We start from the raw sequence: 22791 nt of genomic DNA on the forward strand, positions 1-22791 counted from the left end.
TCAGCAAAAGGTGTGCTGTTCTATTTTTATTGCCTCTTTTTCCTCACTGAAGAGTTTCAGTCAATGTAACTAACATAATCTTATTCTGACTCTGTTTTGTATCCATTCTAATCCTGCGTATTTTTTTTTGTACTATAAAGCATCTGTGCTGTGTTCAAAATGTACCATATGGGTTAATTCTCTGATGGCATAACTTGTTTTGTTCATTTCCTTCCTTGCAGTCACCAATATCCTGTGTGGTTTTCTGGCTGCTGTTACGCATTTGCAGTGATGTCTTATCCGTCAACGATAACGTTGAATATGGGTAAAACTGTTGTTCTCCAGGGCCCCACGTGTACCCTTTCATAGTGAATCTCTCTGACACCAAGTATCACAAGGTTTTTCTCATTCTCCATGCAGCCAGGCAAAACTTCGATCACGGTAGATGATTTTGTAGTATCAGGAAGCCTGTATTAACCTCACTGCTCCTCTCCATTTCCAGGTCATTTTTCAAGTCAGCTGAGCACCACAGGCCTCACAGAGATTGTTGTAGAAACCCTCTGCTAACAAAGGAACCTGATGATCTGTCCCTGCATTTCACTCACTTGGTCACTCTGCTAGGCAGCTTGGAACTTTAAAGTCAAAAAGTTCTTGAAAGCTTCAGTATATTATGCTGAGCTTAGGCCAAAGAAAGCCTATATATATCAGCATGTTGTAATTCCATGGGTTTTTTTTTAGACGAATCACAGCTGAGATAAAGGGAGCTAAAAGGTGCCTTTCTTTCCCATATTCTTTTCACCCATCATACTTTTCCAATAGGGTTCTCAAAACCACAGCTGTGGCAAGACTAAACCTCCCTGGAGACAGCACATAGTGTTAGCAACTAGCTTCTGAAGATTCAGGATAAAATCTTCTGGTCATCGCACAGGCGAGAACAAAGACTTCCTCTTTCAGCATCTTCCACAAGGTCTCATCTTGCATTGTTTCAGTTAAAAAAAAAACAACTCTCCAAAACATCAAAAACCAAACCCCACCACCACCACTAAAACCCCCCACAGAACAAGTGATCATTTTGCCTGCGATTTATAAAGACTGTTCACAGCCTTCTCACTGACCCCCTCCTCTCAGCTGACAACTGTTTCAGTTTTGGAAATCTACTCTGACAGAAGAAAAATTAAATAAAGTTAGGTGCTGAAGCATTCCGTTTGCCAAACTAAAAAAGTATTCATGATATAAAATCCTCAACTAAGGCATATGATAACCATATCTTCCAGAGCATTTATCCCCATTACCCTAACAGTGAGCTTGTATTGTGTAAACTGCCGTGTCCCAGACAATGCTCTAATAAAGAGCATAGTGTCAAATTCACAATGCAAGTTAATATGTGACTGTAACCAGGCGAACAGATCTTTGGTGTCATTTTGTTCGTTTTACAAAATGCATTTTAATCCCTGCACTTCAGTGATTACTAAGCCTCATGTCACACCAGTGTTTTCTAAACTTTAAAAACGTAGAAAGGGAAATCTAGAAGTTTGTCTTCTAAAACAAATTCTTCCAAATTCCCATTTAATTTCAGAGCCATACTATCAGTCTTACATTATCACAACTCATTTCCTGGATTAAAGGTCCTATTTTCAAGTAGCATTCTTGAAGACAGATTTTTGCTTTTCCTAGCCTTTTTTCCCCCCACATTATTTTTAGAATAATGGACCTGACATGCTAACAAAGCTAACCTGGGATTTTGAGGGGGAGAAATTAGGGTGGGGGTTTTTTTCCACATCTCCTGAAAGGTGGTACTTGTCTGAATTGAATTTATTTTTAGCTTCTCTGCAACAGAGATGCCAATTCCTGTTTCTATTGGTGCTTTCAATACTTCTGGCTTCTTATTGCAAAGTAATTTCCACATCTCTAGTGCACAGTCACCTTATGCCCTTTGTGGATGCCTGCTTTCACTCATCTACAGCACTTCCATCCAGTTTACTTTAGAAACAGGTTTGCTGTCTGTCAGTTTTAAAGTTTTTAAGAAACGGGACTTAAAAAAAAATTGACACCAGTAGCTGAAAGAGTGAAGAACCAAAGAGAACCTTGCACCTCCAATTTATACAAGAGTGATTACTCTAGAATGTTTTCATATGAAAATTAAAATTGCGTTGTTTCTTTTTAAGGCATGAGCTTCTAAAATGGAAAAGCACTATTATTTGCAGAACAGCTGATCTATAATCATACGACACAGTATTGCCAAAAGCTACCTTTCTGGTAAATGTAATTGGTTCAGAAATTGTTGTGTTTGCTGTGTTTACAGAAATAGAATGTTAAATTCTCCCCAGAGGAGTGGGCCTTCTCCGCTTCTACAGGATATGATACAGTTTGGATTGACTCAGCAGCAGCTCTTACAGTGACTTCCAATCTGGGACACATTTTTATTTCCAATCCAGATGAAAAAATGCTTTCTCAAAAAAAAAAAGTAGGTCACAAGATACAGCAATCACTCTTTAAAATATTAGAGAACACACTTTTTCACAGGATACACACAGCATACAGTTTCAGCTTGTTACTTTCAATATTCACAGTAAAATACTTTTGAAAAATAATCTATTTAAGTGCAGCTTACAGCCATCAAGTGCCAGTTTATTTTGTTCTGCAGAAACATTTCTAAGATACCACATGCCAGCTGAGTTATTCTTTTTGTGTTCAGATTTGCTCACCAGTTGTGAACTACATCAATGCTAAAAGAGGTTTCTTGGAAAGCTTGAAGCTTCACAGTTTTCATCTGTTCCAACTGAAGCTCTATGTCAAAGAATAAATGCAAAGCTTCTGTGCTCTAGATCTGCAGGATAAGACACTGATCATCAGGATAGCTTGTATAGTGAAGACACTATAATGCCCTTTGGGTTCAGGATATCCATGTTGTACAGTAAGACTTCTCTATTCAGACAGATTGTCCTGAATGTTTACAGTCACTTAAATTTGTGGAGAAGGAACAGTAAGAAGACCAGTTGGCTTGATCTTGTTGATTCCTCCATCTAGGATGCAGACCCTTGGGTACTTGCTTTTGACTAGATGAGCTGCAAACTGAAACAGATATGTCATGAGCACACTGCATATTATAGTTCTTAAATCGAAATAACTTTGTGTTAAGTAAGGCAAGTTAAACAAAATAAAAAATTATCGGACCCTAGAAGTTCTTTCTTTGCACCAACTAGTCCAACACAGGAACCCAGGCCTGCCTGTTGAAACAGCTGGGATGAATTTGGTGGTCATGAAAGTATCACACTGATAACCCTGAACTTAATTATCTCTGCTTAGGCAGGATTTTACCTCATTCTAACAGGATTATTTAGTATCAGTCTAATCACTGGAACCCCTCTCAAAGCATGAAATAACAGATATTTTTCTCTGTATTAATCTAACTCCCAGCTGTTTTCTGTAGTTTCCCAAGTGTACAAGCATCACAGTTTGATAGCATAGTCATTTGCTTACCTGTCAAACTTGTCTGACCTGATTTCACAGATGTCAGATATGAATTTGGGGTCTAGCAGCTGTAATCTCCCCTGCCCCCCTGCATCTGCCCATAGGCAGGTTACATAGTGCAAGCACACACATGCACCCCCCAGTCCTTGAAAGCCTCTCTCCCCAGTTAATTCATTCCATAAACCAAACACAGGAGTTGTCAGTTTCCATGCAGCAGTTTCATGAAAAGTTGCTACACTGATGAAGGAACAATATTTTGTGTATCAAAATAAGATTTAAAAAAAATCAAAATAACAAAACCTATGTATCAAAATATCAAAATCAAAAAAAACAAAGGAACAATATTTTGTGTATCCCATGTCAAACCTGCCTTTTAAATACTGATTGCAATACATTAAAAAGCAAGCCACCAAAATGGATTAATCCGAGGGAAACTACAGTAGTTTTACCTTGTTTCCAATAATTGTGAGAAAGACTGCCCTGCCATCCAAGTCTTTCAGATTGTTGCTTTATACTTGATTGACAAATTAGTACCATTTGTAAAATCACCAAGTGCTTCCAAATGGGCTATGTAAAACATTCGTAATTACCTTTTTGACTCTTTAAAATGATTTGTGATACTATTTCAGAACCCAGTGCTAGCATGGTGTCCAAATAACTAGCTTTGTGCAAACAACTAAATCACCAACTAAAGAACAGTGGTAGGCACCCCACACAAACTTAGGACATGGGATTTCTTTTTACATTTACATTCCTTCTAATTACCTTTGATAGTATAACAGATACTAAGGCAGAACAAGATGTACCACATGATTACCTGATCAAGTACAAGTCCTGAAATATTCTCTTTAACAAGTAAGAGTGCACAGTTCAAAGAACTGCTTTTGCTTCACACTGAAGGTATTTTATATATGCAAGGAAATAATTTCTGTCCACTTATGTGTCAAACATAGCTACTGCATTCCTTTCTCTGTGTTTCAAGATGGATTTAACCAGGGAGCGAGCAACTAGTACGTCATCTGTAATCACTGAGGACTTGTTGAAGCAGAATAAGAGGTTACAGTGGATCAGTCAGAACATTTTGGCTGTCATGTTTGTTTCAGGTACTTGCCTAAGGAAGACCAAAAGTAAGTTCAATCATCTCTTCCTCCACTAGTTTGGGTCAGTTGGTGCAGGATTCAAAGGATCAAATGAAAAAAATCCCCACAATCAAACAATCAAAACAGCTAATAGTAAAGTTAGACTGTATGTGGATGCCAGTTTTCATGAGAAAAGTAAATGCCATGCTTTTAAAGAGGGTCTCTGATGCAGAGGTGGTGTAATATGCACAGAGATATCACTAGGAGAGTCCAACTACCTCTTGCTATAATCACAGTCCATAAAGATGTGGTGTATAGTAAAACAGAGACAAAGATACTTCTCTTTGTCAAAAATAGCACTCAGCTGTGCATACCATGAGCTACAAACATAGTATATATTCCTAGTGAAATACTCCTACCAGACATCTCTACTTCTTATGTACATATCTGTCACCTCACAGTGCTCTCCACCTGTGACTAATGGATAGTGCTCTGTCTTGGACACTATTGCTGCTTATAGCTGGCAGAAATGAAAAAGGGCAACACGTGTTCAGACTGACAGGAAGCAGTATGCTATTTGCTGAGTACAATGTCCCATGTGTCAGCAGAGAGGTTCCATGCTCTGTCTACTGATTATTTTACACTTCTGATAATAAACTGTAAACTCTGCTCCAAGTTTTTGGATGCCCTAGCCATAACATAACTACCATTCCATGTAATCTGAAAAGAAAATATGCAAACAAATGCTTTGTATTTAGGGTTCTAACATTAAGGCCTGTGTCCCACTGTGTTTTCGAACTGCTTTAGTAACCAAGGCTGGAAATAAATTTTCTTCACTGCATATGACAAGAGGTTCCTTTATAACCTTATGGTGACGAATCTCTCACTTCTTGCAGGGCCTCTGCGAAGCAAGCACTGCAGAATCTGTGGCTGTTAGCAAATGACAGGCAGAAAGCACAAGAGCATGACAAGATGACATACCACAAGGTGAACTGCCTTTTTTTTTTTTTTTAAGTTGTCACAGAACTGTCTGCAGTTGTCTACATAGCTTCGTTGAGAAAGGCTACAAATACAGCTCAAAATATTGCATCTGAACATCCAGCCAGGGAAAATCCAGTGAGCAGGGAATGTACTGCTATTGGTACCTCACTACCATGGGGATTAGCTGCAAGTCAGGGGCCCAGAGGCATGTACATTGCCATAAGCTGAGAGCTGCCATCAAACTCCAAATATGAGCCTCCAAGTGCTTTGCACGTACACCTGTCTCCACACTGCAAAGAAGAGTCAAGATTTAACTCATAGGCTAATAGGATTTGATCCAATTAAAGACATTTCCAGTTTTACCTTCTGCCTTCCCACATTCTGTCACTGAAAGTAGAAACACAGTAACTTTTGGCAAGGAGTAGATTTAGAAGTATTCTCTTACTAGCATTGCAGTCTTCCTAATTAAAGCTTCGACTTTTAATAGTTCTGTACTTCAGTACATGTTTGTGCCTTCCTCTCCCCAGACAGAGGAGTCCGTCTGTCACAGACAAGAACAGAAACTTGTTCACTATGTTTCTGAAATGTTCCAGCACCACCTGGTATCTTTCCCTGCCAAAATATACTGTATGAAGCTAGTATTTTCAAAACACATGGAAGTGTTATTTCTGGCATGTAAACTGGTAGAGGGGCATGAGAGGAAGGACTATTTGAAATAGCTACGTAGACTTCCTCCCCAACATGACCTTCATTTACATTCAAATATCAGTAACTTAAATCCAAGAAATTAAGAAAGATAAACAAAATTAATGTTTCCTAAAAAGTTGAAAAAAACCCTGAGATCCAAAAAGAACAAAATTTCATGTGTCAAAAAAAGGCCAAGATGCTTTTCTGAATTAATGCCGCAGACTTTCTACAGCAGAAACTGCCACCTTGGACTTCACACATGGGCTCCTTCCTTTATAAATGCTATCACAAAGTGTCAACTAGAAGTTTAATAACAGGCACCTGAATATGTAATTTGTAGTCCACTAAATAAGCTAATTTACAGAGATGCTCTTAAGACAGAAGATAACATGGTGAGGAGATAAGCAAACGGGTTACATCATCTTTAGTAACTTGTAAACCACCTACATTTTAAAGAGAGGTTTATTGAAACATACAAAAGTAGTGCACAATTAAACTTCCATTATACAGGTTGATTTTCAATAGAAATGAACCTCTGTCATTTATAGGTGATCATACTTTCTCAAATTTGTCAAATGCTTGTGTTGACATTACTTCTGAGATATATCTGTTTCCCCATACCACCAATGGATCACAGTGCTTGTAATGCTTCTGTTTTCATTTAGACAACAACACTACTTCTGGGAAACAGAGTTATGCTTATCTGAGGTAGAGGATTAAAGGGATGCTACAAGACTTTAAGCTTTTTCCTTTGTGCCTCAGGTGGCCTTTGCTCAAAATGTACTTCCCAAGGAAGTTCAGTTACTGTGTTTTTACTGTCTGCATCTAGCATCTAAATTGAACTTCCTCGTGCTACTTTCACAGCAAATATTATATATGAAAGGATGAATATGTGAGCAACTTGTTTAATGACTACTATGTGATGGATTTGGTGAAGACTTTGGAAACACTGTTCCTCTATTAAGTAATGCATCAATCAATTCCACATAAAACACCCTTCCTGGTGAGTATAACTAAGCCAGAAAATTGTAAGTTGCATTTGAAAGCAGTCAGCTAAGGCTCTTTCATGCAGATACAAGAAGTCAGGCTTTCAAAGACAGACAAGATCCCAGCAAATTCATATCAAAATTTGGGCAAATATTAAACATTTTACCCTGTATTGGTGTTGCTCTCAATACAAACAGCATAACAGTACTGTTCCTTTAAGTACCATTAAGAACCTTAATAATCTGCACATTGGAGCATATATCAAAATGTTTCTACTACCCTATTCCAAGTAGTAAAATCACAGTTTTCAAGTGTGCTGAATGTATTACACCAGGCACGTCACATTTTTAGACTGTCTACAGCAAAGAGTCTAACAACACAACAGCTTCTGCAGCATCGTTCCCAGCACCCTTTGGACTAGCCATCAGGGTTGCTATGTACACATTATTCACTTTCACAGACATTCTTGTGACAGGTTGTAATTAAAGGACAAGTTGGGAGGGAAGGAGAAGTAACATACTGTACGAGAACACCAAAAACGACTGCTGTGACAAATGTTACCAGGGTATCAATGTTAATATCATACTCTGAAAGAGTCAGAAAAAAAAGAGATACTTTAAGAAGCTGGAGGAGAAATATCAACCAAATTTTGTAGTACTTATCCATTGCCACAAGACTATTATTAGTTTTTCATTTGTAAACACACGCTACACAAAACTCTCAGGGACTGCTGTCTGTTTTGCTGTATGATTTCAGTCAAGAGTTCACCACTCTGAAAGCACACCATAGTCAAGGTGATCAGTCTAGAGCTTTTTAAACACCACTTTCCATATGCCACAAAGCAGACCCAGTACACAAGATTATTTTTAGTCAGCTACTTCTTATATTAGAGGGTTCCAGATAAACGAAATGCCACTTCAACACCAAGGGAAAGATAGGCACCTAAAGCCTCCCATATCAACAAAACAGTGCTAGTTGATGTTACAATATTAGCATAAACTGAATGGAAGTACAAAACACAAAAAGCACAACTTTGTGCAAACACGTACTATGTAAAAAAAAAAAAAGCACAGAACTTGCTGCTCTAACAAGATCAAGGAAAAATTCTTTACACACATATCTGGCCAAAAACGAGCACTTTCCATTCCATCAGTACAAAAATACAGCAATGACTTAAAGGACTTACATGCAAAGATTTGAAAATAAGCCTACACAAACAGGTATTTAATAGCTGGTTTCAGAATAAATTTTACTGAGAATGAAAGAGTAAACACTCAAATTTTTCCAAGTAATAAATTTTAAACACCTGCATTTTTAATTTTCACTTAGAAATTATATATATATATAAAATACCCAGGCTGAGAGAGAGCACTTGAAAATGAAAACTCCTTTGCAGAGATTTAGCTATTGTAACACAGCTAATCTACACTGACCAAAATATCTCCCAGATGACTGAGAAGAGCTGAGATCCTGCTTGACAGCATCTCTCAGAAGTCAGGCATATTTTGACAGGTAAAGCTGAGGACTCCACAATTTCTCATCTCAGAAACATCCAAACCTCTGTGTAGTAAAGCACACGGATGGGCTGAACAATGTCTATATCAAACAACCAACTAAAATTTCTAATAACTCTGTCAGTCTCAGTAAAGACTAAAAAAAGAGAACCTATATGGAGTTTTAGAAACAGCCTGCTTTCCTTGGCACCTACTTCAGAAGAGGGAAAGGAACACTCGAATTCTGCTCCTGAGCCTCCACCTTTCATTCTCCCCTTTTACTTTTTCATACCTAGCTGGAAAGGGGGGAATATTTAAGTCATTTCTGCCATAACTGAGGCATTCAGTGCAAACTAACCAAAGCCACTGACTGGGGCAGAATTACAACAGCATAACACAACTCCTGGCTGGCAGCCCAGGCGTCTTTCTCAGGCCGTGTGAAGAGCAATGTACTGGCAACAGCAGCTGGGCTACTTTCTGTTGATGAAGGAAAACATGCATACATGTTACAATAATAAAAAGCACTAAATAAAATAATACAGACTTTACAGAATAAAATAATGAAGACTTAACTATGTCTTGTGTAGAGTTACAACCAACAGGATTGTTGCTGATTAACTAAGCCTTTCAATCTCTTCAAAATACAAGCTTAATCTCTTCCTCTTTAAAGGCAAAGAGGCACCTGATGATTCCAGTAGGCTCTGAGTCTGAATGCAGTAGGGAGGGTGATGCCTTAACAAAACAAACATGAAAAACAGCCATTCTGGGAATCATTAAGGAGCCCCTCCATCCCTGCAAGGAGAAAATATCTTCAGTTTTCATTCCACTTGTTCAGTCACTTTTCTGCAGAGAACATTTACAAGGAAACGTAGAATCTAAAAGACGTATAGTGGAAACATTTCAAGAAGTTTATTGCCTAGTTTCTATTTACTTTCACTCCAGAAGTCTCATTAGGCCCCTCTAACTAAATGTATCTGTCTTTAGAAGAATGAATGCACCTGCCCTTTAGTATTCTATGCAACACCTAATCTTCAGATCACCTTATGAAGTTTCATGGGTATCCATTTGTGTTTTTAAGACAGGTTTATAACAAGAAACCAGCTTCAGCATGCATAGACTTGCTTCTCCGGCAAGGCCTTTTTAAAAGGCCTGAGGAAGATAACAAAATCACACAAATTCAATGGTAACTGGGTACTTTAACCTATGTGTCTCAGTCTTCATATAAGAAGAAAGGCATTTTTGATAGTGTGCTGAGAGAGAGAAAATGTTATTTTCATATAGAAAAATTTCTTTTTTTTTTCAGGCTAGAAATATGTTATACAAAAAGAATCTTGAACTTATATGTTGTACAAAAAGAATCTCTCCCTCTTGCCTTGAACAGGGTCAGAAAGATCTCACGGAAAAACGAGACTGCTTGTCTTTGCTTTGGAGATAATTCATATATTTTATCTATTAGCTACTGTGATGCAATAAGAATGACTACTTGGCTTCAGTAACTTGTAGAAATTGTCCAGACAGCATATTTATAGCAGCATAACTTATCTAGACAAAAAATAATCATTGTAACAATCAGAAGTTACAATTTAGAATTTATTTCCCTGCTATAAAGACACATGTTTTTTAAGCTTTGACTTAAGATTATCTAACTGTCTTTTTCCAAGGCAAGAAATAAGTCGCTAATTATTAGACACATTAAAGTGTCCTGTATACTTTATTCTGTTATAGCATTTAACTGACAATAAAACACCTATATTAAACCACTGGGAAAACACATATATATTAAACCACCACATCACACAAGCAGAAGTGTGCCACTGTCAAAATTGAGTTGCTGGAGGATGATTTAACATCAGGTAAGGTTGTTCCAATTTGTCAACATTGTGGTAATACAGACAAAAAGTTGGAAATGGAAACAGATAATGGCTTAGCACCTCAAAGTTGTTTGAAGCAAGAGAGATGAAGAAGTAATGTCATCTTTTCAAAAAAAGACCCAAACCAATCCCTGTCCGACATATGCATAACTATGATCCGCCTTTGCATTTGCTGTATCTCAGACTTGGAAAGTGACAAAAATCAGAAGACACGCTATTTGCCATGCATGAAAAAAAGAAGCTACAGCTGAGCACTAATTGCCTATTTGACTATTATACGCCCAACTGTAATGATCCCTTGGAATTTACAAGGTACTTATCTATCAATGGACGTGGGAAAGGGGAATTTAATTCGCTTAAGAGATGCTGCCACTTAACACAAAAGTTAAAAATCAAAATAGAATTTGGTTGATTAACTCCAGCATAATGCCTTTCATGTAGATGTTTCCTGCTGTTTTCAGAGACAAGTATCTGCCCTGTTAACAAGTGCCCAGAATTCCCTAGGAGAAGAAAGGCTGGCACAGAGTGAGAACCAGCCTCCCCAGGAAGGAATATTCTGCAGAGAAGTGCGAGCCAAGCACAACCACATGATGCCCATTGCAAGCTCCTTACAATGCCTTTATGCTACTAATGACAAATTCAGTAAGGCTCTTGTACATCAGCCAATCTATTCATTTAACTTTTAGGGTGAGTAAATTAAATGGCTTAACAAACAGGACTACCCTGCTTTAATTCTGTCCTGAGGAAGCATTCACCTAGAGCCAGAGCTCTACTGAAGCCTGCGGCACTGCTGGGTTCCTTTGCCTCCTGCTGGAACAGTGCTGTGGTGAAGTTTTCAGTTTTCCCTCTCGCCTGTCAAGTTCTAGACAGCATTTTCTTTCCAATGTGAATGTTTTATCATCTGGCACCAAATCAAATACAAAAGATAGAAACAGAAAAGAAGTGTGAAAAGGGGAAAAAGGCTTTTTCCACATGTCTGTTTGGTACATTCAACTTTGCTTTTTTTTTGATTTTAAACTTACTTGAATGATGCTAAGTAGGCTACTAATATGAAACGCAATTGAAAGATTCAACCTTCTAATCACAAATAGTCCCATAAATAATCAGTTTTTTCACACTTACCCCTACCTCTCTCAGTTCTGCATAAATTTAAACCAAACACCTAACAGTGCCAATCTCCATATTTTTAATGGAGTAAATATCAGTGAACATTTCTGAAAAATTCTCCTTTATGGTGGAGGGTACAATTTGTGGCTCATTCCTTTTCAGATGGAAATATATAACTCTGTTTAGAAAAAGTACATTTTAAGCTGAACATCTTCTAACATTTTCTGGACAAAATTGGCTTTGTTTCCACACATTCACTTTTGCTATTTTTCATATGATTGGATTACCTAGTAATATTTAAAAAGTAATAGCTATTGTTCTTGTCAAGCCTCAAGCTACACAGTTTTAGATTGGTTAAGTTTATGAATAGTGGCAGACAGTTCTATGCAGCCATACAGAGTAAAACTGAAATTAGCCTTAAAAAATAATCCACAAAAGAAAAGAGTTCCAAGTTTTATCAATATAGGCAAATTGAGGCTGGTTTTACATGTACTCTAAGGGTGTGATAGAGGTGGTGAATCCCTGCCAGTATTTAGGCTCCAGTATTTAATTAATTTGTGGTCAAACTGGTCAATCCAGTGTTTTGTTGCTATTTAAAACCCTACACTCTTTAGTTCGGCTTTCAAGAACTCTAAAAGCAAATCAAGAGACAAAGCAGCATTTCTCTTTTATGGAGAGTTATAATATTGACAATTCTAGGTAAACCAGCTAAACATTGTGTCAGCTGCAGAAAGCCTGGGTTTGAGGATAACCCAGACTGTTTCCAGTTGTTTTCTGGAAAACAACTCCCAGAAAATGACTTAGTAGTATGGGGGATATCTTCCATAAAGACACTCATTAGTGAATACCAAAGCCCTTTCTTTTTCCTGTTCCTATTCCTCAGGAGGTTAGTGAATGATTAGGCTCTTACAGAGATAAATTAGGATGTTCAGTGATTTAATATGTAATTGTTGAAAGAAGCTGCATAACCCACCATGAAACGTGTAAGGTGTCATTTAAATCATCTCCATTTGGCTCTTAGCATTTTACGCATTTTGCATTTGTTTCTTTGAGGGGGAGATTTATGCATTCAGCATTTAGTGAGCTATTGTGATTATTCAAGTTGACAAAGTTGGAGAAAACTCCAACGTGTGGTGCCGATGGTTCTGCTGTCCATCGCATGAAGACCTGTAATGGTCCACAGCCCTCCTTGTCACATCAGGGTTACAGTTCATGCCCTTTGAGCAAATAGGCTTAAGAAACTGTACTGAACCGAAGGTATACCATACCTAAGAGCACATTTTTTTTAAAAAAAAAAAAAAAGATAACTTTCTTTCACCTGAAAGGAAGAACGGCAAAAGAAATACTTTTATTTGTTATTCTGCTGGTTCACAACACCACCAAATATTTAGTTATAAAAAGGAATAGGCAAGTCTGAATATTCTCCCTGTCTAGTTAAAGACACTGACAATAAAAGTATCATACAAAAGTTACCATTAGGAATCATTCTCCTCTTCACTGACCACAACTGCTTGAGCTAAATGATTCTAAAAAACTAATGAATACATTGGTTTTTATTAGTAGGAATATGAATTATATCTTATTTCCTTTGGACTTCATAACATTCCTGTCCCCACTCTACTTACCTTGTGTGTGCTTCCTAACACCACAGAAAGTAAACACAAGTCAGTTTTGAAAAGTGGATCTTACTGATGCACATTAGAAGTGCTGATGTCACTTCTGTAACATGTCAAAATAAAGATTTTAAAGCTGAGAAAGGTAATGTTAAATACTTACATTTCAAAACAACAACTTTCACAGATATTCATCACTTGGAGAGAAATACGTCTTTGTCTTCAGAAGCAGAAATGAACAACAAAAAAATCACCCCAAATCCTGTCATCATACCCAAAGTTACTAATCTGAATTATTTACTAATGTCTGTATTCATACCGTTGATGTATTTTAAGTATAAACATATATATTATAGCAGTATACTTACGGCAGCTGTGTTCTTCACTGCATTTCCTACAATCACCACAACTCTTCCTTTAAAGCTTTGGAGCGTGGCAGTCGCTGGGCACTGGACGAGATCCCCTTCTACAGTAAATGCTGATGCAAACGGGACATTGATGCTGCCAGAAATGTGGCCACGGTTAAAGCTAGGAAGATCAGTTAAGGACATCTGAAAGGCAGAGAAATCTGTGGTACACACATAGCTGTAAGATCGTAGAATCATAGAATGGTTTGGGTTGGAAGGGACCTTAAAGATCATCTAGTTCCAACCACCCTGCCACAGGCAGCAATACCTTTCCACTAGACCAGGTTGATCAAAGCTTCGTCCAATCTGATGTTAAACACTGCCAGGAAGGGGGCATCCAGAACTTCTCTGGGCAACCTGTTCCAGTGTCTCACCACCCTCACAGTAAACAATTTCTTCCTAAAATCTAATCTCAATCTACCCTCTTTCAGTTTAAAACCATTACCCCTCATCCTATCACTACATGTCCTTGTAAAAAGTCCCCCTCCAGCTTTCCTGTAGGCCCCCTTCAGGTACTGGAAGGCTGCTAGAAGGTTTCCCCAGAGCCTTCTCTTCTCCAGGCTGAAAAGCCCCAACTCTCTCAGCCTCTCTTCATAGGAGAGGTGCTCCGGCCCTCTGATCATCTTTGTGGCCCTCCTCTGGGCTCGTTCCAACAGGATGAACCTGCTCTTCATCCTGGCTGTCATGATACAATACTGTTGGTCTTCTGTGCTAGTATATTTTGACAAACCTCACCTACTATTTACTCATATAGAGGAAACAGCTTCTGACACTACACAGAAAAAAAGGACAGAATGAAGAGTTTTTTTCATAAAGGACATATCACAGCACTACAGAAACTGATCTGCTAAATGAAACGCTTGGTGCTAAGGACCCAGTATCCACACTATACATATTTTCGTGGATTTTACTTCAAACCAGCTCTAGTCTGATGACAGGAGCAATAAGCAGCTGGAGCATCTCTTCAGAGGAGTTTTATGCAAAAGGAACTAAGTACTTACAATGAGAACCAAAACTATTGGAAAATTTCCTTAAACCTCCTGCCAACTCCTGCAAGCCCCCTACAATTTTGATCCTATGAAATTCTAATGTACATGCATTCAGATTCCCAGACGACAAGCATTATGTGTATCATCTGCAGTCCCAGTAACAGCGAGTGTGTATTGGGTATTGAAAAGCAAACAATACACGAGTGCCAGCAACCCTGAGATATAGTTAGTTGTGCTTCGCTTTCAAAGGATGATCATTCAGTGAGATTTTATGAACAAATACTGAATGTGAAAGTCTCTTCAATAAAAATTAAGTTGGACCACTACTACCTAGCTTTTTATGAATTTGAAAATGCGCCATGACCTTGACAAACCTCTGAATTACTTTCATAGACTGTACACATATGCATGGAACACTCCCATTCCCCAACAGTAAACAAGAACATTTTTGAAGAAATGGGAAACAGCAAAGTTCTGCAAAAATATACACAATGTCAAATAACCAGATCAGTCACTCTCTATTACTGTACTTGCAGAAAGCTAGTTTAATTTATAATTAAATCCCCAAATCCTTTTTAATAAAGGAGCTGCCTTAAATGGAGGTAAGATTTAATGGACTTAGGTTAATATTAGCATTCATTTCTCGTGAGGTGAACCTGCTTTGGCAGGGGGTTGGACTAGATGACCTCCAGAGGTCCCTTCCAACCCTTAACCATTCTGTGATTCTGTGATTTGTGTAACGGTTTCAGCTTTATCATCATTGTTATAGTGTGAGAAAAACATGGCTATATAAAAACATTTGAAAGAACAAAAGATGATCACATCCCATTCATTAATGTTGTCAGTTTGTTCCTGTTTTCAAGGGGAAAATTATGACACCCCTCCTTCACTAATCTGTGCCGACGCCCTTTCCACAACCACACTTATAACCACATCACTCTCATTGCTGCTAACCCAGGTAAAAGTTCTGAAACAATCATCATTTAGACAGAAAATGACTTTGGACAGATTTAGTTGCTCACACTTACGCCACTAAGTATGCTTAACTGCTCAGAGAATCTTGATCTAATTTTTAAAAAAGAAATACATTTCATATCAACATTAGTACCAAACTAGATAGATCCAAACTGTATTTGCTGTCATTCACATTCTCCTTAATTTTAAGTGACCATCTTAAGCATCCCAGTACTAAGACAATTAACAAAAAGGCCAAGATTTTGTGCTACAGACTGAGAGACCATATGTATGCAGCTATAACTTTCATAACAGGAATGGCAGGCTGCTACTATTTCTGCTAACATGCTTAATGAAATGAGCCTTAGACGAATTGCTGGCCAACAGAGACACTGCTTTGAGTATATTACCTTTTCATTAGAAAGTCTTCTGTTACAAAGCTGTCTATTGGGAAAAAGAGTTAGTAGCTCTTGGCCTTGCAACATGAGCTTCATTAAAAAACAATGCCTTAGCTTTCAAGTGCATCCTAGTATGAAATATGAAGCATGTTCGATACTTGTTGAAAGTCCTCTCGTGCTTTTTTCAAATCACATTGAAAACAAAGTGAGAGTGAAGTTTAGCATGACGGGCACAGAGGATGGAGACGACTAACAACAAAACATAAGACATGATCATTTTTTTGAAACACCTCACAGTGATCTGCCACATTTTAAAACACACGCCAGAGTAACAGACAGACTGCCTGATCCTATTGTACAGTTTGGTGAAATTTTGTGACAAACACAAAGACTGTTTCTTTACTGTGAGAATGAACAGGACACTGAACACAGTATTCCTATGGTTTCCCATGTATATTCAGAACTGCTGACAGCTTAATAGCTTTCTATATACCATATGTTTTCCTCTACAACTGACATACAAACCAACTCATTCAAGGGGTAATTTTACTGCTTACCAAGCTGCCTTTTTAATAATGACATTCCCTACCTCCTAATACCAGGAAGATTTAAGTCCGCCCATTATTTAAAGGACAGGACATTTTAGTCTACCATAAACTCCAACCAGACCGAAACACCAGCAGCTGTGATTATAGCACACTGTTCAAGCTATGGAGATTTTCTCTCTGCAGCATGTCTCCTCATTCAAGAAATACAAACGGAAAGTCTGATTAAAATTTTGTAATATGAAAGACAGCCTCATAAAACCACTTACTTCATAGCAGTCAAATGATTTTAAGATAATTGAAATTTTGAATCCACTCTGCTAGAGCAGAATAGGATTAGTACGACAGTAGAGTAGAACCTATTATCAAGCTATTAGAGAAGCTATAGAAACATTTAACCAAACACCTTGCCTTGAACCTGATAATAATATAAATAAATCCATTACTGTACACAGATAACAGCCTTTCAGTGCAATGACGGTAGTGTAGGCATTTTATATTACTTGCTCTCCTTCTGCATTCTCCTTGATGATTTTTAGAAAGTAGCTTAAATATTTAATAACAGAATGATGCATGTAGAAATAGAAACATTATTTAACTCTGTAGTATCAAAGCTTTCTATGCAGTAACAACAACCTTTTATAGTTTTTAATTCCAGGGACTTCTCTTTTAAACTGGAGTCTAAAAAGTATTATCTCTTCATGAAGAAATTATCTCTCAGAAAATAGCCTGCATTTTTACTGTTTTCTGCATAAAGAGGAACACATTTTCGACAATCTAGATCCAAAAGTAAAGAAGTTGCTGGACAAATAGAGAGTCAAACTACTCAGACACATGAATCTCTACTTAATTGGAATCCTTAACTGATGCGTGAAATTAATACATGCAAGCAAAAGAAAAATTACATTTTTTGTATTCCTTTGACCATTCTGTTTTATCTGCACAGCAGATCACATTACGAGTTCAAGTTTGGCAAACAATAAAACTATAATTCCTTGAAAACAACAGTTTTAATTTAGAATAGTCTCATTATACTATTCTGTTTACTATGTAAATAATAAATCTACCTCTACATAGGAAAAATATTTATTTTTCTACTTCTCCATACTTTTTCATAAATATTGCTAGATATTTAATAGAGAAAAATTTTAGTGGCAGTGGTTTTTTTGCATATACAATTACCTTTAAAGTGGTATTTTAACGAACTAGATTAAAAAATGAGGTTTAAACATTATTTATTTAAATTTTTGCTACATATTTTAGCCCAAATATTGGCATTGATCCACCATTCACTTCATTATCTAGAATTTATATTTTTCTAATATGCATGCAGTATGTTAGTAGCATTTGTTAGACACTGGAAGATCTTTTGTAGTGGTAAAGATGTTGGGAGCCTGTTGAATCTCTATCATTGGAGATCTTTAAGAACAAGTCAGACATATGTAAAAGGAATGATCCTCCTTTCTCAAAGTAAAACGTGGACTAAAACTCATTATTCTTTTGTTTTTTATTGAGTATTGTTTGCCCATTAAGAATTATACCTTGTGACAGAGCAAGCTAAGAGTACATCTACCATAAAAACAACTATCTACATCACCTTTCCTGTTATGAAAGGAGCAATACTTAAGAAAATGATACAAACCAATAACAAGTATATTCCCAAATACTCAGTATAATTTTAAGAGTTACCTCTAATAAAATCTTGTCATTAGTCCCACTTTTAGATGGATGTTGACGAAGATGTGTGCTCCTAGCAAAGCACATCTGTAAGAAGGACTCCTCCTTCCAAAACCCAAACCAACTCAGCCCCGTAACTACACTACTTCAGAAAAACAATTTAAAAAATACTCCACACACAAAGAATTATGTATTTGAAAAAGAACAAATGAGTAAGGGTAGATAGGGTAGCAACCCTGATAAAAATATAGCTTCAAGATACCTTTTAAGACTTTTCTGATTATAAGCTAACTAGAGGACATAAGTTAGGGCAGTCACAGGGCTGCATTACCTGACAGTAGCAAGAAGGCACTCAACGGGAACTGATTTTCCACTGAGGGATTGGCAAAGCACATAAGCTATCAACTCTTCTCTATCTCCCCTTCCACTTAATTGGAAGGCCTCACATCCTTCCAAAATATTGGTCATATTAAATGGGGAATATCTGCTGACAACACCTGTCATTAAAAAAAGCTGCTTTAAAGCCCTTGTGCTAGTGGTACAAAATGGTTTCACTAGGTCTGCAGCTTAAAATGGGAAGGCAAAAAACCATTTGTCCTCTTCTCTGCAAATCAGGCCTCTCCATGACAAAAAAAAATCTGCCTTCGGTCCTTCCACTGTACCTCTACCACATCCCTTTCCATTATTTACAATTCTAACATCTCACTGCCTGCAGACAATGAGCAAGTAATTGATAAAGTATGATTTGGCAAGGCTGGCACTCAGATTTGAAGGATACTCTTCGCTGTTACGAATGTCCACCACCAGCAGCTTTGGCTTGCTGGACTTCATTTTCTTTACAGGTGTTTTGGAATGACTAGGTCCTGTCAACTCACACAAATCAATCAGATCTTCTGCTGAAATTCGTGGTGACACTTCTGCTTTCAGGTCATCCAACTTGATGGAATCCCTAGACTTTAAAAGACGAAAGTTAATATTAGAGGTGACAGAATTAGAGACATGGTGTTCTTTGAAACTTCTACTTACTTGACAACCTCAAAGTGTAACAACCCAGTTAGAGAGAAACAGATCTTTTCCTCATAATTCTGAACTAGTCTGAGATAGACTATCCATACAGAAAAAGCTCCAGAGCAGTGCCAAGTGCCTGTCTGCCAATTATAACCCTATTTTCTGTTGAAGTTGTTAAAAAATAAAATTGTTTGATGATCTGTGCAAATTATTTTAGTTTGTGATTTGTTAATGAATTATTCACTGTGGCTGAGGGGGTCACAAAACTCACAGAACATTTCTCAACATCAGAAATTAAGTAAACTGGCTAGAAAGCACTCTCTGAAAGGAAAAGCTGGAAGGCCTCATGCTTGGAGCAGGGAAGGAAGGGTAGCAATTGCAGACTTGGCACAGAAACTGCAGGGATGCCTCTGTAAGATACAGTTATCTGAACATCAGGTATGACCCCAGTCCAAAAACTAGGCATAAATCAGGACACCAGAAATGTAAGAAATAGTCCTGTATTATAACCCAGAAAATTTGTTCCTTAGTTTTGGGGGTTGGGGAAATTAGGGACAGGGAAATTGGGGGCCAGGACAGATGATGACACACCACCACACACCTGGTAGTACTTGAGCAACTAGTTTGATAATACTTAAATTGTTTTTCATAAGGGAGCCTTCATTGTGAATTATCTCAGAAATATTCCTAAGCCCTAGCATTTCTTCACGTTACATTCTTAAAAGCTCATGCATATCTAAAGTAAGCAAAAAAAAACCCAACTAACCCTCCCTATTTTTGTGAATAACCAAGTATGCAGAAATCCTGTATTTTCATTAATTACCAACGCATACAAATCCATGAACTGCAGCAGAAAAAACAAAATATGGTCACTGTAAGACAGTTGTGAAATATTTGAAGCTGCCTCTCCACCTTCCTTCAGAGATAGTTTTATACTGATGAAAGTTTTAAGTGCCACAACTACACTTGACTCTAAATCATGAGGAAAACTTGTTCAAGAGGGTCAAACTCAGATTCTTTACAAGCAATAGGCAAAAAGATCTGCAGCATGCCCTAGGCTTTTGTCCTTGGAAACACCAGGTTCGTAAAAACTACTTGAAGATCTAAAAGTTAAAGGACTGCTACAGTCACTTTTCCTATTATCACATATGCAAACATGAGACTTTTTTGTTTAATCTCTCAGCTACCCTAGTGGAACTTCCAGAACTATATCTGCACTAACAGGTCCTCACATCACTCAATTAAATGTTGAAAGTGCTTATTTTTTAAAGCTTTCATAGAATATGTAATTAAAAATACATTCACCATGGTGTTAAGGAGTTAATAAGTTATGCTTATTTATAGTCTTCTGCAGCAAGAATTTTTTTTTCTGTTGGTGCCATTGCCTCAATCTGAAAAATCACAGGTAAATTTTAAAGCAGCTTGTTTTCATTATGCTTTAATCCAGCAGATACAGGGTTAACAGGTTGGTTACATATGCAAAAAACCCCCCACATTATGGAACTCAACTTACTCCAAGAGTTATGTACATCAAAGATACACTTATGGAGCTTAGTCATCTTACAACAGAACTGGTTTGTCTTGTGCAATTATTGTGCTCCTATTGAGCAGGAGGTCAAACAGAGGCAAAAGTTGTTTATAACTTAAGTCCACAGCTGTTTCTAGTGAGTTATTCTGGCTTGTCAGGAGACAGGAACAAACAGAATAACTAGGATTCGTTACAGGGAGCATCTTCTGAAAGATCTTCAGACTGTTTTGATGTCTTATTTTTGAGGAAGAAGACCTATATTAATGAAATAGCCAACCATTTCATCATGAAGATTTGCTCGTGCACTCACTCTGCAGTTGTTCAGAACATGAGCACAGGCATACAGAGGTGGACTATAGAAAGTGGAAAAATAAAGAACAAATAGAACATTATTGTGTATTACTTTTGAGGGTGAGTCTATACAGTGCAGTCAAAAATAAGAGTATCATAGTAGCAAATTTTCTGCTTTGAAAAAATATTCCATTTCTGTCATCCTGTTTTAGATTGCAGTTATCACACCGATTCAAGACACTGTGTGCTTATAGCCCATGAAAAAAAAATGAAAAGAGCAGGAGTAACACACTGAAGGAAACTGAGGCATTACTAATTAGTATTAGCCCAACTGACTGCTGTTAGCTTTAGCTTTTGTTTCGGTTTCTAAACATACTAGTTTCTCGTTTAGTCTGAGGACTATTCCAAGTTTAGAGAACGTGCTAGAGAGAACAGAGCACCATACACATATTTTCCTAAGTTATGTCCCAGAAAAAAATACTTCTTAGACAGTCCTTCTGCAGTTAGAAATATCTTTGCTGTAAAGCAAGTTATCAAAAAGCACTCAAAAGTACAAACAAAATTGGTAATTGTACTTCAGGGAATATACTAGCCCATCAAACTGCCTTTTCCATTGTATATGATAGTATTCAAAACAAAAGAACTTACAAGTTGCTAGTCTCAGCTCATAATTTCCTCCCAAGTTCAGAATAATAGAAGTCATAATGCTTCATAATCAGAAAAATGTTTGATTTTCTGGATAACGTATTATTTGTTTCAACAGAATAGCCAATACTCAAGTGAGACCTGTATCCATAAAAATAAGAGTGTGACAGAGGACACGGCCAGCTCTCAGTTGCTGTCTAAAGCCACCTCCCAGTTGAGTAGCTGGATTTCCCCAAGGTGAGTCCAAGGAAATGAATTGCATCAAAGGGGAGGAGGAGGAGGAAGAACAAAATGAAACTCTTCTGACAAACTTTAGACTGGCCAAATGAATTCAGCAGTCCATGTCTGGGGGCTTCACAGCAGACACAAGTTGCAATATCCAAGGAAGGTAGTAACGTAGAAAGAATAGTGATTACATAAATACACATTTGGCTGAGACAGCTTAATTTGCTTGATGACTAAAACTGGCAGACGTCACTACACCCTCCTCAGGCGACAGCTTCTCCCTCGGGAGAACGTTTGTGAAGCAACACCGAGGAGGGAAGGGAAGCAAGTTTACTGCAGAAAGAGTTCAATCCTCAGGGTCAGACGATTACAGGTAACCATAAACACCCAGGTAGCAAAGTCAGGCATTATAACTGTGGACTATGCCAGTGAAGCTGGCTGAGATGACCTGAATTAACTCTTCTGGAGAAACATTTATCTTGCTTTAGACTAGCTATAAGAAGTTGTTCATCAGGGAAGACTGCTTAATCAGCAGGCTGGTAATAGGAAAAAGAGAACTTAAGCTGAAGTCTAAGGTCTACTTGCCTCCCAGAAGTTTCTCTGACAACACCCTAGATTCTTTACTTTCAAAGTACTTATTCTTCTCACTCCATTAATTTTCAAATAGGCCTGGGAATTACTAAGCCATATGCATTTACTACTCTTAATATGAAGAAATAGGCGTTAAGAATTTATTTTTTTTTTAATATTAGGGATTAAAGCTGCTTAAGCATTCTCAAATTAGAAGTCAAGCTTCAGAAAGATTAAAGCACTTCAGAACATGAGGCTAGCACAATCATAGCTCCTATCTATTTTT

General features: G+C 37.5%; 1 protein-coding gene across 6 annotated transcripts in view; it reads right to left on the bottom strand.

Annotated features, from left to right (window-relative positions):
• Positions 1-2379: 2379 nt before the first annotated feature.
• The window catches only part of TBCK (TBC1 domain containing kinase), a 112945-nt gene continuing 92533 nt past the window's right edge, over positions 2380-22791 (bottom strand). For all 6 annotated transcript variants that reach the window (XM_068403099.1, XM_068403101.1, XM_068403098.1 and 3 more), the window contains 3 exons: positions 19017-19192; positions 13637-13796; positions 2380-3051 (listed from right to left, as the gene is read on the bottom strand). In XM_068403099.1, coding sequence (XP_068259200.1) covers positions 2941-3051; positions 13637-13796; positions 19017-19192 — 447 coding nt within the window. In that variant the 3' untranslated portion in view covers positions 2380-2940. The remainder of the gene's footprint in view (positions 3052-13636; positions 13797-19016; positions 19193-22791) is intronic.

The sequence above is a fragment of the Nyctibius grandis genome, chromosome 6 (assembly GCF_013368605.1).
Source record: "Nyctibius grandis isolate bNycGra1 chromosome 6, bNycGra1.pri, whole genome shotgun sequence".
NCBI classification, from domain to species: domain Eukaryota; kingdom Metazoa; phylum Chordata; class Aves; order Nyctibiiformes; family Nyctibiidae; genus Nyctibius; species Nyctibius grandis.